At 38.5% G+C, this 20,085-nt stretch overlaps 1 protein-coding gene across 8 annotated transcripts in view; it reads right to left on the minus strand.

Annotated features, from left to right (window-relative positions):
- ENPP2 (ectonucleotide pyrophosphatase/phosphodiesterase 2) overlaps positions 1-20,085 on the minus strand; it is a 109,947-nt gene that overhangs the window by 62,501 nt on the left and 27,361 nt on the right. For 3 of the 8 annotated variants that reach the window (XM_055314228.1, XM_055314227.1, XM_055314223.1), the window contains exons 1-5: positions 17,449-17,634; positions 17,140-17,242; positions 7,448-7,603; positions 2,693-2,818; positions 610-670 (exon numbers count right to left, since the gene is read on the minus strand). In XM_055314228.1, coding sequence (XP_055170203.1) covers positions 610-670; positions 2,693-2,818; positions 7,448-7,603; positions 17,140-17,242; positions 17,449-17,481 — 479 coding nt within the window. In that variant the 5' untranslated portion in view covers positions 17,482-17,634. Of the gene's footprint in view, positions 1-609; positions 671-2,692; positions 2,819-7,447; positions 7,604-17,139; positions 17,243-17,448; positions 17,636-20,085 lie in introns of those variants that run through there. The other 5 variants (XM_055314230.1, XM_055314229.1, XM_055314226.1 and 2 more) reach the window with 3 other exon arrangements.

Genomic DNA, 20,085 nt, shown 5'->3' on the forward strand with positions numbered 1-20,085 from the left:
GGAGTTACCAGCTTGGATGATATTTTTGAAAAGTTCTATAGTCCTCCCCTCCTCCCCCCCAAAAAGGCAAATGCAGCCCTTCAGGAAAAAACACTGAAGAAAAAAAAAAAAAATCAATGCCAGAAATGTTTCTTTCCTTCTCTGGTGGTATTTAGATACACTTTGTAAAATCTTCAGCTGTGGTGAAGTATAGAGGAGCTTCACTCTCCTTATGTGCAGAGCCAATAGAGAAAAGTTTTTTAAAATTCACTGCTTTGGGGCACCTGGGTGTCTCAGTCAGTTAAGCGTCTGCCTTCAGCTCAGGTCATGATCCCAGGGTCCTGGGATCGAGCCCCATGTCTGGCTCCCCACTCAGCAGGGGGTCTGCCTCTCCCTGTCCCTCTGCCACTCCCCCCTCAAATAAATGAATAAAATCTTAAAAAAAAAAACTCACTACTTCAAGATGTGCATTTTAGCTTTTGACAGATTAATCACTTACAAGTACTTGAGTGTAAGTTTACCTATATAAGGGTATTTTAGTTTTACATTATCACCATTTACCCATCTAGATCCTGTGATATTTTATTGGATACTATGTAAAACTTCATCATATTTAGAGAATGGACTTACCCTGCGGGGCATTCTGGGGTCTTTATTTCCTCACAGTTGTCATCTACCCAGTGTGTCTCTCCTACAAGGGAAATGGATAAATTCATTAGTGAATCAAACTGTCAATGCCAACCAGAGCCCTAAAGACCACAACCCCAGGCCCCGTGTCCTGTTGGATACTTGTTGCTTATGGGACACCATCTAAACAGAAACTCAGAAATAAAGTCTACTGTTGGTTTGGCTTACTAAAGTACACCCATACATAATGGGAAAGCTAATATTTAATAGCCCCAAGTGGTGTTTATGCGAGCCTTCTGAGTCTAAATGGTTTGTAGATAAAAACACCAGTGGCGTCAGTGAACAAAATTTCATGTTTGTTTCCCTCCAGAAATAAACTGTTTGGTCATTAGATGGAACATTCTTTTCTCCACCACCGAACATCTCAAAGCCATAGAAAGTATGGCACAACTTCCTTTTAGTGGGGAAAAAGGCTTTGAATACTCAGGGATGATAGATGGAAGATTGCAAGAGAGAGATGATTTGCCAGTGGATCTGTGTACTGTCCATGAATATCAGAATAAAAACCAATGCTGTCTTTTGCTTTTATCTTCCTCCAAGGTCTGAGAGCTTTCCTGAGTTACCGCATCAAGAATGGAGAACAGAAAAGAGCTCAGGTTTAAAAACAAAGCCACACAAAAATGGGACTTCCTCAGGAAAAAATGAAAAATATCAAAAAGCATTTGCTTTACGTTGTCTTAAGGCAAATAAACATCACGTGTCTTGACCATAAGAAAAATATGTGACCAAGACTTTAGAGAAACTGTTCCCATATTAAGAGCATTGGAAATATCTCTGGTCACCAGGAATCTGACTCCCAACAACTGGGTAGGTTATGCTCCTTAAATAGGGGGAAGCTTTACCACACATCTAGTAAGCCAGGGCTCACACATGGGCCTCACAAAAATCCTGCAACTAGAATTTTTAAACAAGAGCCAATGCTTAATGATTCAATGACCGGTGACACCTAGAGCTTTTTTGTATTTTCTCTTCTAATAGCCTTTGTGGCTTATTGTTACATTTACTACGTAGTGAGATAAACAGGGAAAGGAATAAAATTTTCAAGCCATTGTATGCTTTATCAAAAGTTACAATAATTGTCTGGGTAGGGGAAATTTTCCAAATTCAGGATTCGTGGAATACCTTCCCACCACAAACTGAATCCTAACCACATTTCAGGACAGATTTGCTTTTCCCCTGAAATCTTTTAATGGAAACTCTTCTTAAATGTTCCATATCACAGCAAGGAAGAAGAATTTAATTCTGACAATAAAGCAACTTGCAAAGCTTACATAAAAATTCTTTCCATTAACCTCTCTCTATAAGTGGGTACTATGGTAACTTCAACTCCCTAAAGACAGAAATTGCATCTTCTATATTTTTGTTAGTCCGCTGACTGGTATTTACTGTTAAAATAAAACCATCATATTCTGCACTGGATCATACAAAGTTGGCAGATATGCATGTATAGCTTTGAGGTATAACAGGAGTTACGGGTGCCTTGATCCTCTTTACCCATCTTGAAGCTGCTTGCAGTGCCTCAGTTTACACCTTATATCCAGTGGGTTACAAAAGACATGCCCCCCTGCCTCAAGGGTAAGAACGCTGCAATTTACCTTCCAGAGACTGCAGTAAGACAGGCCAAGGTGAGACTTCCCCTAGACCCACGTCCCTGCTGGCCACCCCCTGCCCTGGCCACCCTTGCTCCCTGACACGATTTTCCTGCAGAGCATCCCCATGTATGGAATTCCATCTCAGGCTCTGCTTTTTGAAAACCTGATCTAAGACTAAGACAAGAAATTTAGAAATCTCTTCATTATTATGATTCTACCAAATTATGGAATTTGGGGTAATTTTCTTGTTATTTCGGAGCAGTGAAATGTGGGGAAGCAAAACTAAGAAAGAAGCATGAGAAATTTAAAAACACAACTGCTTCCCTCCTCCCAAACCCATATCCAAGGTGTTAGATCCACAACATCCAAGATTCCTTGGAGTATCTCCAGTTTTTATTCTTTTAAAGCTCGAGCCAACCCACGGAAACATGTACCTTTGCAAACCACTTGGTAATTAGTACAGCAGTCTCCCCTGGCCAAGCAGTCCTCTGAGCAGTGACAAGCATTGTCTTCATTTCTTACTTCTCCGCATCTGTCCTTAGTACACTCCCAGCCGCCAGCTGAAATCGGCACAATAAAACACTTTCACTGCTTCTCACAAACCAAATGAAAGAGGCCACAATTGCTTACAAGCGTTGCCAACAAAAAGAGCTAAAATCCCACATCATTTAATCTGGTTGTGAAATTAGAGTTGGCCCGAGGCCTAGATGATATTTGGAGGACTTACAAATAGGTTGAATTCCTAATTTTTCAAATCAGAGTATGAAGCCAAACATAATTGGGATCCTTTGGAAAAATGGAACCCTTACCATTTGTAAACTGTACTAAAAAAACCAGTAAAACGTATGGTATGTAAGGTCAGTGATAGGAGTTTCTATCACCATAGGCATAGTCAGGACACCTGGGCTCTTTTAATTCCCAGAGTAGCTTTACTTGACCTTAATGAACTTGATTTAAATACAAATGATAGATACAACTACCTGTGATAAGTTGCAACTGAAGGTTCAAGTCCTAAACAGATGTGTAGAATCTAAAGGCATATGAAAAAGACTCACAGTTCCAACCATTGACCAAAATGTGGTCCTACCTACAGTGAGAGGTCAGTCCCTACTGTCAAGGAGGCCGGTAGATGGTTACAGATTTCTGTCTGAGCATACTGGATTGAGAGCTCACGGTTTAACTTTATCAACAGGAGATATTTAGAAAATTAATACTTTCATTTTAAGGAGAGTGCTGTATTTTTTTTGGCTTGTAAGCTCCAGGGCAGGAAAAAAAAATCCCTCTCTTTTCATCATTACATCTCCAGTGCCTGAGACATGCCTGGCACATGCTAGGTGTTCCATGAATATTCATTCAATCTAATTGCAAATCACCAGGAAAATAAAATATGACTCTTTAAATTTAGGAGTGATATATTGAGAAACTTCATAATTAATTCACTTACTCAATAAATATTCTATTGTGTTTTCCATGTTCTAAGTGCTGGGGAGGTCATGAAGAGTAAGAAAGACAAGACGAGACTATCTTCGTGGAGCTTATATTCCAATTGGGAAAGACAGACCATAAGCAAGTAGAGCGGCAAAAACAAGAGAATTTTGGCTCATGCTACGTGCTATGAAGGAAATAATAGGATAGTATTGATAGAAAGTGAAAGAGTGGAAAGGGGATGCTACTTGACATGGAATGGTCACAAAAGCCCTTTCTGCACTAAGATGAGACTTGAGGTCTTCATCTCTTAAAATATGTTGTAAGTGGAAGGCAATGATTTTAGGAAGCAGTGTTGCTTCTTAGTAATATTCTACCAAAAGACACTTTGCCAAGTGAATAAATGGATAAAGAGGTATTAGTTGCCATGCCAGAAAACCATGGAACTACTGTTTTAGAATTACCACTCTTTTAGAATTACCTTTTTTTAAAAAAAAAAAGATTTTGTTTATTTATTCATGAGAGACACACAGAGAGAGAGAGGCAGAGACACAGGCAGAGGGAGAAGCAAGCTCCATGCAGGGAGCCCGATGTGGGACTTGATCCCAGAACCCCGGGATCATGCCCTGAGCTAAAGGCAGACACTCAACCGCTGAGCCACCCAGGCATCCCTAGAATTACCTTTGTACCCAAATTCTATTCTCTGATTTTTTTAGATCCCCTACTTCCTCTGCCTTCTCTCCCCAAGCAGATTAAATGCTTGGAATTCCTTTATCCAGGACCCGCTATTCCCAATGATTAGCAATTATCCAAGGTTACTTTGACTGATTTTTTTTCACAATTCAAGGATCACTCTTAACCAAGATACTTTCATTCCTGCCCTAGTTCCATAAGAAAATCTCTTTGTTTACAAAAAAGCATCACTATTAACAATCTAAAATTATTGAGGAATTAACTACTGGCTTTGTGCAAGAATGGAATTTTAAAAAGCCAGGGTTCAGGAGTGCCTAGGTGGCTCAATTGGTTAAGTATCTACTCAGGTCATGATCCCTGGATGGAGCCCCCAGCTTCCTGCTCAGTGCGGAGTCTGTTCTCCCTCTCCCTTTGCTCCTTCTCCATCCACTTTGTGCCCTCTCTTCTTCTCTCTCTCAAATAAATAAATAAAATCTTTAAGAAAATTTTTTTTTTTTTTTTAAATTTTTTTTTTTTTATTTTTTATTTATGATAGTCACAGAGAGAGAGAGAGAGAGAGAGAGAGAGAGGCAGAGACACAGGCAGAGGGAGAAGCAGGCTCCATGCACCGGGAGCCCGATGTGGGACTCGATCCCGGGTCTCCAGGATCGCGCCCCGGGCCAAAGGCAGGCGCCAAACCACTGCGCCACCCAGGGATCCCTCTTTAAGAAAATTTAAAAAAAAAAAAGCCATGGTTCAGAGGGAACCACAAGCAAAGTATGAGTCAGTGAGCTGTATAATTTTGAGGGCAAACATGGAAATAAACAGAAAAAATATTTAACCTTATGGAATAAAAAAATAGTTACCCCTCAGATTAGATAGATTTTTTTAATTGAGAATATATGTTTTAAAAGTGAGAATATGTTGAAAAGGGAGTGGCAAAAGGCTTTTTGAGAAGTTGCTCATCTTACAATACATATTTGAATTTTAAAAATGTACACTGATTCAAATTCCCAGTCCTAGGAATTTATCTTAAGGAAAACAGACAAAAATATGAACAGGCATGAATAATATTCATTGATACATTGTTCATAACACAACAATTGGGGAAAATCTAAATGATGATCAGTTACTCAATGAAGCAGCTTGCATCTGGTCAATGGAGGACTATGTAGGCACCAAAAGCACGGTGTCTAAAGAGATATGTAAGCATAGAAACACCCCTACCAGGCATATATACACACACATAGAGTAGTCAGGGTCTACACTGAAACATTGTGCTTATCTCTAGAAAGTGGCTTGTGTTATCACAGTAGGATCTCAGAGATTTGTTTTCTCCTTTAACCTTTTGTTATTATTTGATATTTGATTCTTCCACATTTGGCATATGTTGTCTTGGTACACAGGAAAATAAACTACTTCAAAAATGTTATTATTGTCCATATTTATTACATCTGGAAAGGGAGGAATGAACTACATTCAGAAAGAACTAAGCTGAAGTGAGGACATCCACTATTAAACTTTGCAAGGAGCTCTAAGATCAGGAATCCAGAGAGCTGAGGTTACATGTCAGAGGCCAGATGCTCATGGCACAGAGGAAATACAGAGTCGGTTAGGTCCTCCATGTCGAGCAATCACAGGCTGCTGGTCTGAAATCATGTTTTAGAGCCAAACAGCTCTACTAGAACATCTGTTCCATCCATATGTTCAGTTTACAAGGTTCTCAGCATTTTAGTTTGCAGACCCTCAACTAAGGAACCTGGGAGAAGTTCCAAAGGAAAGTAATAAGAAAAAAAAATGGCTACATGTTTGGAAAATGTATTATACAAAAAACAGCCTAATAAAACTCTTCTTGTTTGCAGGGCAGGGGGGAAGCAAACAAACCAGAACTAGTAAAGGAGCTGGTGTCAGTTTTCATATGAATCAAGGGCTATTTCTTTAGTAAAGGAGTAAGAATAATGTCTCTGTTTCTAATGAATCATTAGAAAGATAAGGCTAGTATCAATGATAATATGAGTTAGATTTTTGAAAGAATCATCTAAACCATAAAAGTCCAAAAACAAGTAATAACTTGTCAAGGAAGTTTTCAAATCTCTGCATCTAGTGATCTTAAGAACAGGGATGACAGTCATCTTTCTCAGAGTTTGAATTATGATGTTGCCCACAGGTGTTCTGGATAACCTACGAGGTATCTCCAGAGTCCTATCTATCGAGCTGGAAACAGAGCAGGTAAGGTGAAAAATGCCTACAAAGATGCTTCTTCTCAAGTCATGTGTATTCATCTGAAGTCTGTATATTCTACTGATGGCTCCAGCATAGAAGACATGGAAAGAAAGGCAGGAAGACTGTAAAGGAATATTTTACAGCTACCCTGAGCATGTGGCTCCAAGTAGAATTCCATTAACAACTTTCCACCTGCACAGAGAATGGAGAATGACATCAGGGTAGACCAATGGTTACTATATAATAAGATGAAATAAAACATATGCCTGTAAACTGAGCAGGCAAGCAAAAATTTTAAATTAATATTAAAGCAGAAAAGCCCCAACCCTCAAGAATATTCACACTTGCAGCCCATGTGCCCTAAGCAGGGAATGTGGGAATTGGCAGCAAGACAAAAAAGATGAAGATGGGGCACCTGAGTGGCTCACTGGTTGAGCATCTGCCTTTGGCCCGGGTCATGATCCCAGGGTCCTGGGATCAAATCCTGCATCAGGCTCCCCTCAGGGAGCCAGCTTCTCCTGCTGTCTAATGTCTCTGCCTCTCTCTCTCTATCTCTAATGAATAAATAAATAAAATCTTAAAAAAAAAAAAGAAATGATGAAGATGAAAAAAAAAGACTCCACAAGCCTGGCCATACATACTTCTGAAACCAGTAAATAATGACTCCAGTTGCCAAGAACCTTCTTTGGGTAAGCCTTGTTTGGGAACAATGGTCACATGGATATACGCAACAGAATCGATAACCAAGAAACAAAACTAACCCGAACAGCTTGGCTTGGCCAAAGCAGGGCGGCAATGCCAGGGCAAATAATAGCCAAGGGCCATTAAGCATTCCCATCAAGTCTCAAGAGGAGTCAAAAGTTACCTACCTGTCTTCAAACAAAGCTCATCAAAGTCATGGCAACAACTGCTGTAGCTCTTACACAAGTTGTCACAACGACAGTCAGGGGGTCCAACCTCTTGAAGTTCAAAGCATCTGCCCTTGCATGATCCAGAGGTGTTGGTCCAGGGGGAGTCCGATAACACTGCAAGATACAAGAGGCAATGGCAATGGGAGTGGGAAATGGGTCAGGTCATCGTGGAGAGGTGAGGTGGCCCTGGGAAGGAGCACAGTGTGGTAATGCAGTCAGGCTCTAGCGGAGCAGCCTGGCTCCATCACCTGCTAGCTACAGACCCTTGGCAGGTCACTAAATTTCCTGTGCCAGTTTCCTCATCTGTAAAGCAGGGGGATTAATGAAAGTAACTGAAGATTTTAACAAGCATTAAATGAAATGATCCATGCAGAACACGTAGCAGTCTGTTAGACACAGAAAGTGCACTAATGCTGTCTGTTGGTTTTATTTTACTGTTTACAATTATTATTACGACACATCTGTGAGGGTTAGGTCTCTATGGATGCTAACGATGCCAACAGGGAAGAGAACATTGATGTATGCATTTAAAAACCAAGAGTTCATTTCCCTCTTTGAAAATCCATAACTTTTTGTAAGGAGATTTGAACCTAAATGGTCTGAGAACAGTCTGAATATATGTAAGATCTCTTCCAGCCATTACATCTACACCTATAACTAAAGTCACACAAACACAAATACAAACAGCACAATCTCAGCTTGTTAAAAATAAATCCTCTATTTTCTATGATATGACTATATATCTAGAAATCTAAAGAATCAACTAAAAATTTGGAAAAAATATCAGAGAAACAAAATATCTACATATTTGTAAGATATAAGCAATTAAGTTCAAAAATTAAATGGAAGTTCCATTCATCATAGTATATAAAAGATACAATATCTAGGTATAAATTTCCTAAGACTTATGTAGGAGCTACCTTAAGAGCACATTGAAACTCTACAAAAAGATATTTCAAAAGATCCCACTAAATGGAAAGATACACCATCTTGAAGATAAAAATAATTGACATTATAAATACATCAGTTCTTCCTAAATAAACCTAAAGATTCAATGCAACCACAATAAAAATATAAAGAGGAGTTTTTTAAACTGGAGAGGATATTAAATGGTTATTTTAAAAATGAATATATGAAATGAAAAACACTGAAAAGGAAGAGTAATTTGGGGAAGACTAGAGAGTAAAATATATTCTGGAGTTAAATAATAAAACAGTTTGTACCAGCAAATAAGTAGATTAGTGCTAGCAGTGGGGATAGGAAATAGGGCCAAATATCTGAGAATTTATTTATAATGAAAGCAATCAAAGAAAGAAGAAAGAAAGATAGATTAATCAGGAGGTGAAAGAAGGATTAATTAGTAAGGAGTTCTGGAATAACTCAGCTGGCTGGGAAAAACCAAGCAGTATCTTCATCCTAAGTTACAAAATAATTAATTTCTAATGAATGGCAAGTGTAAGCAGTGTCATACCTATTGCTAGGAATGAAAATTTTTGTAAAATAGAACTCAATTTGGAAATGCATATGAATCTTTCACCCAGAAATCCCATGACTAGGAATTCATCTCTCATATATATTTGCAAAAATTTGCCAAGATACATGTACAACAATCACCGTATCCATAAATGGAATATTGCCCAGTCCTTAAAAAGAATGAGGGAATCTGTGTAGGCTAATATGGAAAGATCTATAAAATACAGAAATACATTTTTTTAAGAGCAAAGCACAGAATAGTGTTATAGTATTAAATATTATACATTATATTTTGTGTCAAAATAGAGGTAAAGGGAGCAATAAGGATATAAGTAAGTATGAAAATAACAACAGAGCCAGAGAAGAGTTGGGGAGGGCATTGAGAAAATGTACAGGTGTCAATAACCTTCCTCCCCCCACCCTCCCCACAAGAAACTCTTTACAGGAATTACATTTGAGCACAATGACTGAGAAAGAGAAAAGCAGAGGAATTTTTTTTTACCTTTCTGTAGTTTGAAACTTCTAGCATTTTCCAAATATCTTTTGTTTGCTTACTTCTATCTCTCTCATATGTACATATGTTTATAGCCCCGTGTGTATATATATATGTATACAGTAGACATTATTTATATATTATATATAAATAACAAATGTTACTTATGATATGTTATATATAATCTTATTTCCTTATTTATGTTTATGAATTTTTAATCTTTATAAAATTGGCGTGCATTGCTTTTAAAAACAAGCAACAAACATAAGAAGCAGGCAGAGAACAGATGTTAAATAACATTTCCAGGTTCACTGAAGCCATTTCTCTGAATATCCCGTTCATCCCTTAGTCCTTTGTCCTTTTAAAAGTCAGAGTCACCCAATCCTAGTCTTTATGGCATCAGATCAGTTCAAGTAAAGCAAACAGATTCACTAGACCATGAGATGTGAAACGCTTGTGCATGGTTGATTCTGGGATGTTGAAATACATACAAACCACACCAGCTCAGTTTAGGAAATAATGTCAGGTTTCCAGTGCAGTGCCTTACCTCTGGTTCAAAAACCACATTTTTCTATTGACTTTGGCCAACCTATCAACAGTGCATGCTGGGCCATAAGAAACTATGGGGGGAGAAAGGCTTGAGATGTCAAAAAGTAAAAATAGAGAAAGCCCTACAGTAAAAACAAAGATAAGAAAGACGCTTATAATTGAATTATTCCCTTTTTTAGGGGTACTTCTTCGAATCAGTAGCTGTATAATGAATTCTGCACAGAATTCATTCCCAGGAGCTACATACATAAATATGCCCAGCTATGTTTATCGCTGAGATAATGTGAAGAGGTCCAAAGGCACATTGTTTGCACTTAAAATATTCTTCTAGTCATGCCCTTTGCTCTTCCCTCATCACAATCTCTTCCCTATTTTTCTCTCTACTTTCTAAATATCTGTGTGGATTTTTAGCCATTTTAAGACTTTCTCCACCACGCTAACCACACGATTTTTACTACATCCTTACAGCATTGATTATTCTCTGAGTGTATTCCCCACTTTGTTCTCAAAAATAATTGAATTTCTCTCAATAGCTTTCCCCCAATAATAATCTTCTTCGCCAAACTTTAAACAGAAGACAGCTTTGTTAAGGAAGAGTTGTTCTTACAATCGTCATGCAAAGCAAGACACAGATCATAAAAAGTGTTGCACTCAAGGTTTACTAACAGCTTGAAAGTAAGAGTAAATTCCCAGAGCTGGTATGGATTAGGGACACATATGCTAAATTCATTCCTGGGTGGCATGGACTCAGCTGACAAAGGCAGCAACAGAAACGGGAAGATGAACTGGTCCATGTAGTTCTTCCAACCCAATAATCTCAAGAATTTGACCATCTGCACCTCTTTTAATCAAATCAGGTGATAGTCAAGTCACATTCACTTTGCCTTTCCAGGGCCTATCCCACTCTGCCATCTTCCATAACAAGCTCCAGCCTCTAGGCTTCCAGAGTTCTGCAATTCATCCTCCACGTCTGGCTTTTTCATCCCATGCCCATGTTTCATGTCCTTCCCCTGACACCAGCCTAAGGACAGATTTTAGGTCTTTGCTTTTTATTGGAGAATTTTAACCTGGTTCCATGGTTAAATATGGAAAGATTCTCTGACTAATTATTGGTCTAAATTCTAAAATCTGTAAAGTTTCCTTTACCTGACCTAAATCAAGAGAACATCCATCTGAGCACTCAGGTTCTACAATTTATTGAGTGGTGTGATAAAAACCGCAGGATCAGTGAGCCTGTGGTGTCTCATAATTGCTGAGACTTCCACAAAAGCTCAGAACCAACAAGGAAGACAAAAAGACAAAAACAAACACCTCAAAAGGATCAAGTCAAAATGTGTGATAAGGATGAAGGTTTAGAATTTCATAGGAGGCATTTGCGAATACTTTTATGCGATTCAAATTTTACTGCTGCCTTCTTAATTACATATTTAAATGTTATTTTACTTAAAGATGCAACTCAGTTCCAGAATCTTAAAAAATAAATGTTACATTCCATACAGACACATGTTTCATCAAAATAGGGACTTCAAATTGTAAAACATGTATATATGTACATATATGATAGGTAGAAAACAGTGCTATACATTCCTTATTTTTCACAGAAGCATTTCATAATTTAAAGATCAGTGATAATTTATAACATTCAAATTCATAATTCTGATGGAAACAAGTGAAATTATTCTGATTTAGTTAAGTAAAATCTTATTTCTGAAACATTCTGTCAGGGTGCCTAGGTGGCTCAGTCGGTTGAATATCTGATCCTTGATTTCAACTCAGGTCATGATCTTGGGGTTGTGAGATCAAGCCCTCCTGGGCTCCATATTCAGTGCAGAGTTTGCTTGAGATTCTCTCTTTCCCTCTCCCTGTGCCCCTCTCCCCCCATTCACTCACTCACTCGATAAGTTAAGTAGATAAAATCTTTAAAAGATTAAATTAAAAAATAAAACATTCCATTTACTATACACACACAGAGGCAGTGTCCTAGAATTCTGGTGCCATTTATATGGGGGGAAACAACCAATAATTTAATAGACTATTGGAAGGAACCAAAATTCATGACAAGAGTCATGACCTCAACATGATTTTATCCTGATTCCAAGCATATTTTCCTCTAAATCCCTCTGCAAAATAGAAATTTTCAGATTTAAGGATGATGTTCAGTGAGGGATGCAGTATTTAAGTTTGAAAACTTTTAGCTGCCAAAAACTAGAAGACTCTTTCTTCTAAGCTTTGCGTGGTGGTCCTGTGTTCGAGGTTCAAGATATGGCACCCTATCTATTCCTCCCATTCTCTGTGGTCCTCAGCCCCAGTGCTTCCTGAAAGTGAGAGGAAAGCCTTGCAATGGGTTGTGGGCTGTGGTTATGCTGCCTCCCATTTAAGAGCGCTGAAACAGAACTGGTTCTCCTGTGTCTCCCTGCCCTGTCTGAAGTATAAACCACAGGGAAAGGAGGCGGTCGACATGGACGGCATTCAAGATGCTGACCAACTCTAGCATTTAATGCTGTCTTATGCCTCTTCTGGAGTATATGATTCATCCTTTCTGGTCATACTTCCTTGTACTGCAGTGGCCACTTGTTCCTGATGCTACGGATCTTATCCCATAGTGAGCAGCACTTACATACAGGCCTCCATGTCAGTATCTCTGCTTCCTAAAGACATCAGTTCCTATAAATACCCACTACTGTGGCATCACCATTCTCTCCTCCTCGTCAGACTCTGGACCAGCTTTCGTGGACAACTTTTTCAATAAGTAACTCTACCTGGGAAGTTTTCAGACATCTGTGCTTTTAAAGAATTTATTCACATAAATTCCACAGCATTCTCATGTAGAAAGATCTCGTAAACTAGGAGAAAATAGATTTCTATGAGATGTAAACAAAATAGATTAAACACCTTAATTCAACTTTGAAACCCCTCAACTAGCATTTATGATGGATGTCAGTAGAGTATGTCTGTATGGTTTGCAAATCTGCCCCCAAACAATGAAGCATTGTCATCGAAATCACAGGTATTGGAAATTTGAAAAGGTAAAAATGTAGATACTGGCCTTCAAATATAAGTGAAGAAAATTAAATATATCATCATATACTTAACACCTTATATTATCATCAACCTTAATATGACATTTTGTTTTCAAAAACCTTTTCCGATAAAGAGGCAACATCATCCCTGGTTTCCTGGTTAGAAAATCAGAACCTTCAGCCTAATCTGAGCTAGCAAGGGCCTGGCTAAAATTTTAGAATATCTGAATACAAATACGATACTATTTTCATTCACAAAGGATTTTGCAAATTTTGTACATAGTCTATGAATTTGATGAAGACATGATTTGGCAAGGTTTTTTTAGTTCGAGAACCTATGTGGATCTCTGTTGAGGACTGAGATTTCCATGCTAGAACCTGCTTAAGGTGCTCTCTCTCTCCCTCCCCCTGTGCCCCTCCCCCACCTTCTCTCTAAGTAAATAAATAAACAAACAAACACTCCTGAGTCTACATTATATTTAACATCAAGTCCCATAACATGATCTTAGTCATGACAGAGTTTTCCTCAGAGTCATGGCTGCTGAATTTGTCAGCTTTGCAGTTTCCTACATGCTACCATCATCAAGACAGTTCTTCACTGTAGAATGAGATCCCCAAACTTATCAGATGAACACAAACCTTCTCGTTCCTCTTACCATTGTCTTTTTCCCTGTGATTCACAAAGAATCACTTCACTCATAAAGGGTGATAGATACTTCCTTTCACATTTAACCATGAATTTCATGCACATTCACATATTTTTAAACTTTGGTACCACTAAAAATGATGATGAGTTGGACGGGGCTTTTGAGTTTCTATTAGCCAGATATTCACAAGCTTACAAATTTCCCTGTGTCTTCCAACTATTAAGTTGCTTATATTTCAGAGGATATCCCACCTCCATCTGGAGACCGAAAGGGTAGCTATCACAAACTTCAGTAAAATCGACTCTACTGTCACACCACAAACATACACATGTGCACATGTACATGAGCGCACACACACCTGTATACACATAAAATCTCTTGCAGTCTTAAAGGTAAATCAAGCTGGCTACACCAGATGTATGCAACAAAGATGCCAAACTGATGTGCTTGTATTATTCACATTTTCTTTGAAAATTTATTCTAGCCATCCCATGCATCTGACTGCCCATTTTATATTACATATAGAATTATAATTAGCTACACTCATTTCATATCTTCTAATAAGTCCATAGATCTCTTATCATCTGGTAGGACAAATCCTACCATTATTTCCAATAGATCACTAGGTCCTAACAATAAATCCAGTGAGCAAGTGTGCTAGTTAGTTAATTATAACAGTTTGTTTGCACTGCCACAGCCTTGAAACTAACACCCCAGTCCATAGTACAGCAGTGAGGGGCTGCCCCTGTGTAGAACATTCTCACCTATTGCTGAGGACTCTGAGGAACTACATTTACTAAGCAAGAAAGTGCACGCTTTTGAATGGGACGTCTTGCTCTGGTCAGTCTAAAGCTAACCACGTATTAATACCCTTTGTGTTCCATTTGGTGAAATAGGCTTGAAGCACTCCGCTTCCCAGGATTTCTCTGGAACATGTAAGCATTGTTGAAAATAGGTATGGCTGCCTTTCCTCTTAGTATCTCTACCTAATACATACATAAAATTTCGCCCAATGATTTCTGATGTGAAAGCCTCGCTTACAGAATAACCATCCACATGTGTTATTTGAGGGAGACCCTTTCTAAGCACATATAACATTTACAAAGATAAAAATGCTTAAACTCTCTGCACTATGCTCTCACCCAGTTTCTAATTTCTGGTCTTTACGCAGGAAAATCAATCACTGGTGCCTAAGAAGCCAGTAAACTACAGCAACAGAAAAATTAAAAATAAAAAGTATTCAAGCATACCAAAATCCTAAAACTCAGACTTAACTGGCATTGTATCCTGACTAAGCTTCATAAAGGTAGAATTTTCACTAAAAAAATTATTTTAGAAGATACCATAAAGGCCTAGAATATTAAATGATTTAATTAAGTAATTCAAGAAGCAAATATTTTATACTATATTTAAGATCAGTTAGATTTAGACATTATAATATAGATCGTATTATTCTTACAGAAGTAACATAGACTCATTAGTTCTTATGGCTGCTTCTTATAACATATGAAGATAATCATACACAAAATATACTTAAGGATTAATAAATCTGTTCTATACTTTTTTTTAAAGATATATTTATTTATTCATGAGAGACACAGACTGAGAGAGAGGCAGAGACATAGGCAGAGTTTGGAAAAGCAGGCTCCTCACAGGGAGCCTGATGCGGGACTCAATCCCGGATCCCGGGATCACCACCCAAGCCGAAGGCAGGTGCTCAACCGCTGAGCCACCCAGGCGTCCTTGTTCTATACTTTTCAAGATCTCCAACAGAGTGCACACAAATTCAGAAGTCAATGAACAGAATGGAGGGAATCATAAGCTTTTTTTTTTAAATCCAGAGGGAAAATTAGAAAATATCTAGGCCTGCTTCTCATTATACAGCTAAGGAAACAGATGTCATAAGTGACTTGCCCAAGGCCACACAGCAAGTTATATGGATCCAGGTTGCCACTCTAGGACTTTCATAACTGTTTTCCAAAAAAAGTCAACATTGAAAATAATGAATGACTTCATTTTATACATTCATTAAGAAAACAGCTTTTAATATCAATTTTGGCTGACGTAACATATTAACATGAAACAGAAAAGAAGTTCCTGGAACCAGCAGTGGGCTCTCAAGCTGCTAGCTTGCCCCAGTGGCCATACTAAGGATCCAAGCCCCCTTCCAGTCTATGCAGTTACAGTCAGTGTTAATGGGAATTATACTTGTCTGGAACAAGAAAAAGAGGTCTTTGAAGATAGCATTTGTTACCAATAAAAACAGGATTCTCCAGCCCAGTGATCTCCTCTCTTCTCCCTCCTCAACAGAAGACAACTCATTTTGTCCATTTGGTTCCCTGGGGGTGCAATTTTTATGATCTATTTTCCTCACTTTCACCCCAACCACACCCCACTTTGACTCATTAAACAACCTCTCATATTATTCTTTCAACCTTCTGGCATGACTCAAAAGCAACTTACTTGATGCAAGGAAGACCTAGTATTCCATCGGTTTCTGTATCATAGCTTGGTTAATAACAATCCATGCTGGCTCAGCAGAGACAGGTGATAGTGTTTTAGACTAGTCAGGTCAAAAACTACAGAGAAATACAAAATTCACAGGAAGGCAGACAAACAGGCTGAGATGTCAGAGAAAGTCAAGAAAATATTGCCCCCTACAGTACCCATTACTTAATATGTAATTTTTATTTATAAAACCATCAGCAGCTCCAATTTCCAGGAAATTAACCAACTCATTACTTAAGACCTGGTCAGTTAAGCCTCCTCGGTCTGTACAAGGAGCTCCTTTATAAGAATTCTCACACTGCTGATGGCGCAGTGTATTGTAAAAGGAAACTCTTTCACTTTGGTTCTATTAGTTAAGTCAAGGTACACTATTAAAACTTACCTTTCCTTATGCCAAAAGAAAAAAACTGGGTGCAAGTCAATCCTATAAGTTCTTCAAAGCACCTCCTCTCTTTTATATTTTCCCTATCTTAGGTAAATCTTAATCTCATAGTCCTAAATTCTGAAGTTTCAGAAAGATAATTCATTTTTTTTCACTTCCACTCTTCTTTTTTTCTTTGCAAGTCAGAAGTTTCTGGAGACAAATACTACATCTTATATCACATGACAACAAATCAAATTTCTATATCTCCAATATTAAACCAGCACCTGTTCTCACCACTTCTATCTTAGCCTTGTTTGTTAACAAGAGTTTAATTTTATCTTAACATTTATAAGTTTCAGAGGACAAAGATTTAAAGAGCCTGATATCATGGAGTAAGCATAAGTGTTCTCTTAATTAGAACCGCATTCTCTTACCTGAATTATACACAGAGTTATGTGTATTCCAAAGAAATCTAGGACTAAGTTAGTTATACCGCAAGATTGTCTTAAAGATGCATTTCTTCATGAGCTTGTATTGATTATCCAGTGCATAATATTTTAAAAAGGACCGACAATGCCAATAGTCTCTACACTTACCTGTAGGAGGACCTTCATCCCATCCTTCTGCCCTCTTAATTCGATTTGCTGTGAATCCTAAGCAGATATTGACTCCCACAGCAAAAGTGAACAGGGATATTACCTAAGGGAAGAAGGAGATTGAAAGGTCAGACCAATTAGTCAAATTATATGAAGGTGATTCAAAGGACTTCATCACCATCCCATCCTACAATTTCCCAAATGCACCATCTAGTGCTGTCTTAATTTTTAAAACACAAAGAAAAATCCAAAATCAGGAACTGATTCTCAACATCAAGTCTTTCCCCCACAATGCCATCCTTCTCCTACCTGATAGGACCGGAACGGGCTTCTCCTTGCCATGGCAGAGGGTTCTTGGAAAGCCTTTTGCAGTGTGTTCTCTTTTGCCTACACTGAATGCACTGCTTTTTGGGGCTCTGAGTTCAGTCTATTAACTACAAGTAATCCCACCTGGGAGGTTGACAGCCTCCTCTGATTTGTCCGGAGCTTGATTTCATCACGATTTGTTCACAAATGGCAGCTCTGAGCCTAAGAGGCTTGAAACATCCCTCTCCTTCTCTCCACCCCCTTATCGTCCCGCCCCTAACACACACACACACTTTCATGTGGTTTCCTCTGCTAACATGAGGGTTTCTTATGTTGCTGTGGCCAATAACAGTGCATGTTCATTTTCCTTCCCTCACAAAAACATGGTTTTTAAAAAAGAAACCAAATGTATTTGATCCGATAAAAATGAAACAGAGCTGTACAAGGGTTTCCACCAGCTTTAAGCTTTTAAGATTTACAATGTAGTTATTCAATGTAGTCAACCTCACGGCTTTATTTTTTTTAAAAAAAAACAAGGAAAGTTTTAGAATTTATAAACCTAACAACTTTCCCTGTCTTTCCCATTTATTTATTTTTTCTGGCAGTTTAAATGACCCTGTCCCTACTGCCACATTCTCGGCTACTCCCGACTACTCAAATATTTCTCACGATAAAATCTCCCAAGATTGTAACTAACACAAGAGATAGCATTATTTTTCCTCGTGTTGTTGTTAGAGTTCAGAGAAGTAACTTTTATCAAAATACTGGGAATGCCAACTAAGCAGCAGAGAGTCCTGCTGCCCTGTGAGGAAGGACAAAATAACTTCAGCCTGCCTCTTCTTCCTGAAAAAAAAAACTGTCAGCTTGGTTTTTACTTGGGGGGGGGGGAAGGGAGGGAGGGCAGGGGTTGGATGAGGAAGCTTTATTGGTGATTGAATTTAGGAAGGAAATCTCAATGGCAGCAAGAAGTCAGCTTTAAAAATTGTTTCCCTGATTATTTCCCAGTTGTGTTGCCATCTAGCCACCAAACACTGTCTTTTGAGGCTGTTGTAAATGTCAGTTTCTTTATTAAGCATTTGGCAGCCAGGGGACTTCTAAAAGAAATTAAGGTCTCTAAATCTGAAAGTCATTTAGCTATTGTATGCTTTAAGGATTCAAATGAGGGAAGAAGGCTTGCCTTTGGTTTTCCTCGAGCCAGGCCCGGGGACCATCAATCTTGCCCTGAGCATCTGTGTGTACATAAACAAATACAGCACTTACCGTGCAACAAATTACTAATGGAGCAGTGGCTCTGCTCAAATAAAACATGAGAGCACAAAAGCAAGACCTTGTTTACAGTGGATTGCACAGTAGGCCTGGGTTTCATTATATATTCTAGAATTCAGTAACAGCTAATTGAGAAAAAAGAAAACACGGTGCCAAACTTTAAGTTGCCTTTCTAAAACTCTTTTAGTTTTGTACTCTTGCGGAGGTGGAAGGCTTGTGGATTTCTTTACAGAAGTCCCTTTCTTTAGTTTACATGCCATACTGAAATGATTTGGAGTGGGGGCATTTAGCAAGGCTTATGAAAGATGTTAACCCCATGTAAGATTTTTCTTCTATTTATGTTCAATTTCAACATGCGGGCTTGCTTTTACAGCAGAAAACTCTGCTCTGAAAAGGAAACTCTCAAGGCAAACCTGGGATTGCCTTGCATCATATGCCATGGTGTTCCAAATGTTCCCCAAAACCCTGTTTCCGTCTCTTTCTAACCTCCCTGGCCCTTGCCAACAACTTTAGATTCTGTCTGGCATTTGATTGTAGAAACCCAGCTTGAGGATAATGAAGGCTCCCCTTGAAAAAAAAAAAAAAGACGCAGAAGCTCAACATCAACCATTAATTCTTTTTGACATGCAGTGTAGCTGTGCAGGGGGGAAAAAAGCCTTGAGTGTGATAGTCAATCCACAATTGGCTTCTGTACAGCACTTGTTACCAATTTTCTAAGAGGATTGAGCTCAGGCATCATTTCCGTCAACTGTTCTGTCAAGGAGCTTTGTCTTCAGGTCATCGTACACACAGAACTCATTAAAACACACATATTCACAAGTGTACATGTGCACACACATGTGCATCTGTACACACACACACACACACACCATCTAATCATAGTTCAGCAGAATTTTACTACAAAATGTCATTATGAATTAGCTGTCAGCAGGATGACCAAAGCCCCTACCTCAGGCATCAAATCAACTACAAAATACAGTTACCTTTTATTATCTAAAACTGAGAAATCCAAAAAACCTGCAAATGTGTACCATACGTCCAGAAACCCAACTGAGTGACTAGAATGTAGTCCCAAATTTCCAGAAACACAACCCAATGAAGAAAGTCCACCTGACCTGGTGTTTAAAATTTCGAATAATGTCACCTCATGGTTGGGTCAGGAGACAAGAATATGTATGAGAAAGACTAAAATTAACTTCCAGGAAGGTTTATTAATCCAGCCATATGTCAGAGAACACTGCCCCCTGGCAGAAGAAAACCCAGAACTATAACACATCTGGCGACCATCTCAGACCCTTGTAATCATTCTGTGGCTCTCAAGCTTTATTGGACATAAGAATCACCCAGGAGCTTGTTTAAAATGGGGGGTGCTTA

The sequence above is a fragment of the Nyctereutes procyonoides genome, unplaced genomic scaffold (genome assembly GCF_905146905.1).
Source record: "Nyctereutes procyonoides isolate TBG_1078 unplaced genomic scaffold, NYPRO_anot_genome, whole genome shotgun sequence".
Classification (NCBI taxonomy): Eukaryota; Metazoa; Chordata; class Mammalia; order Carnivora; family Canidae; genus Nyctereutes; species Nyctereutes procyonoides.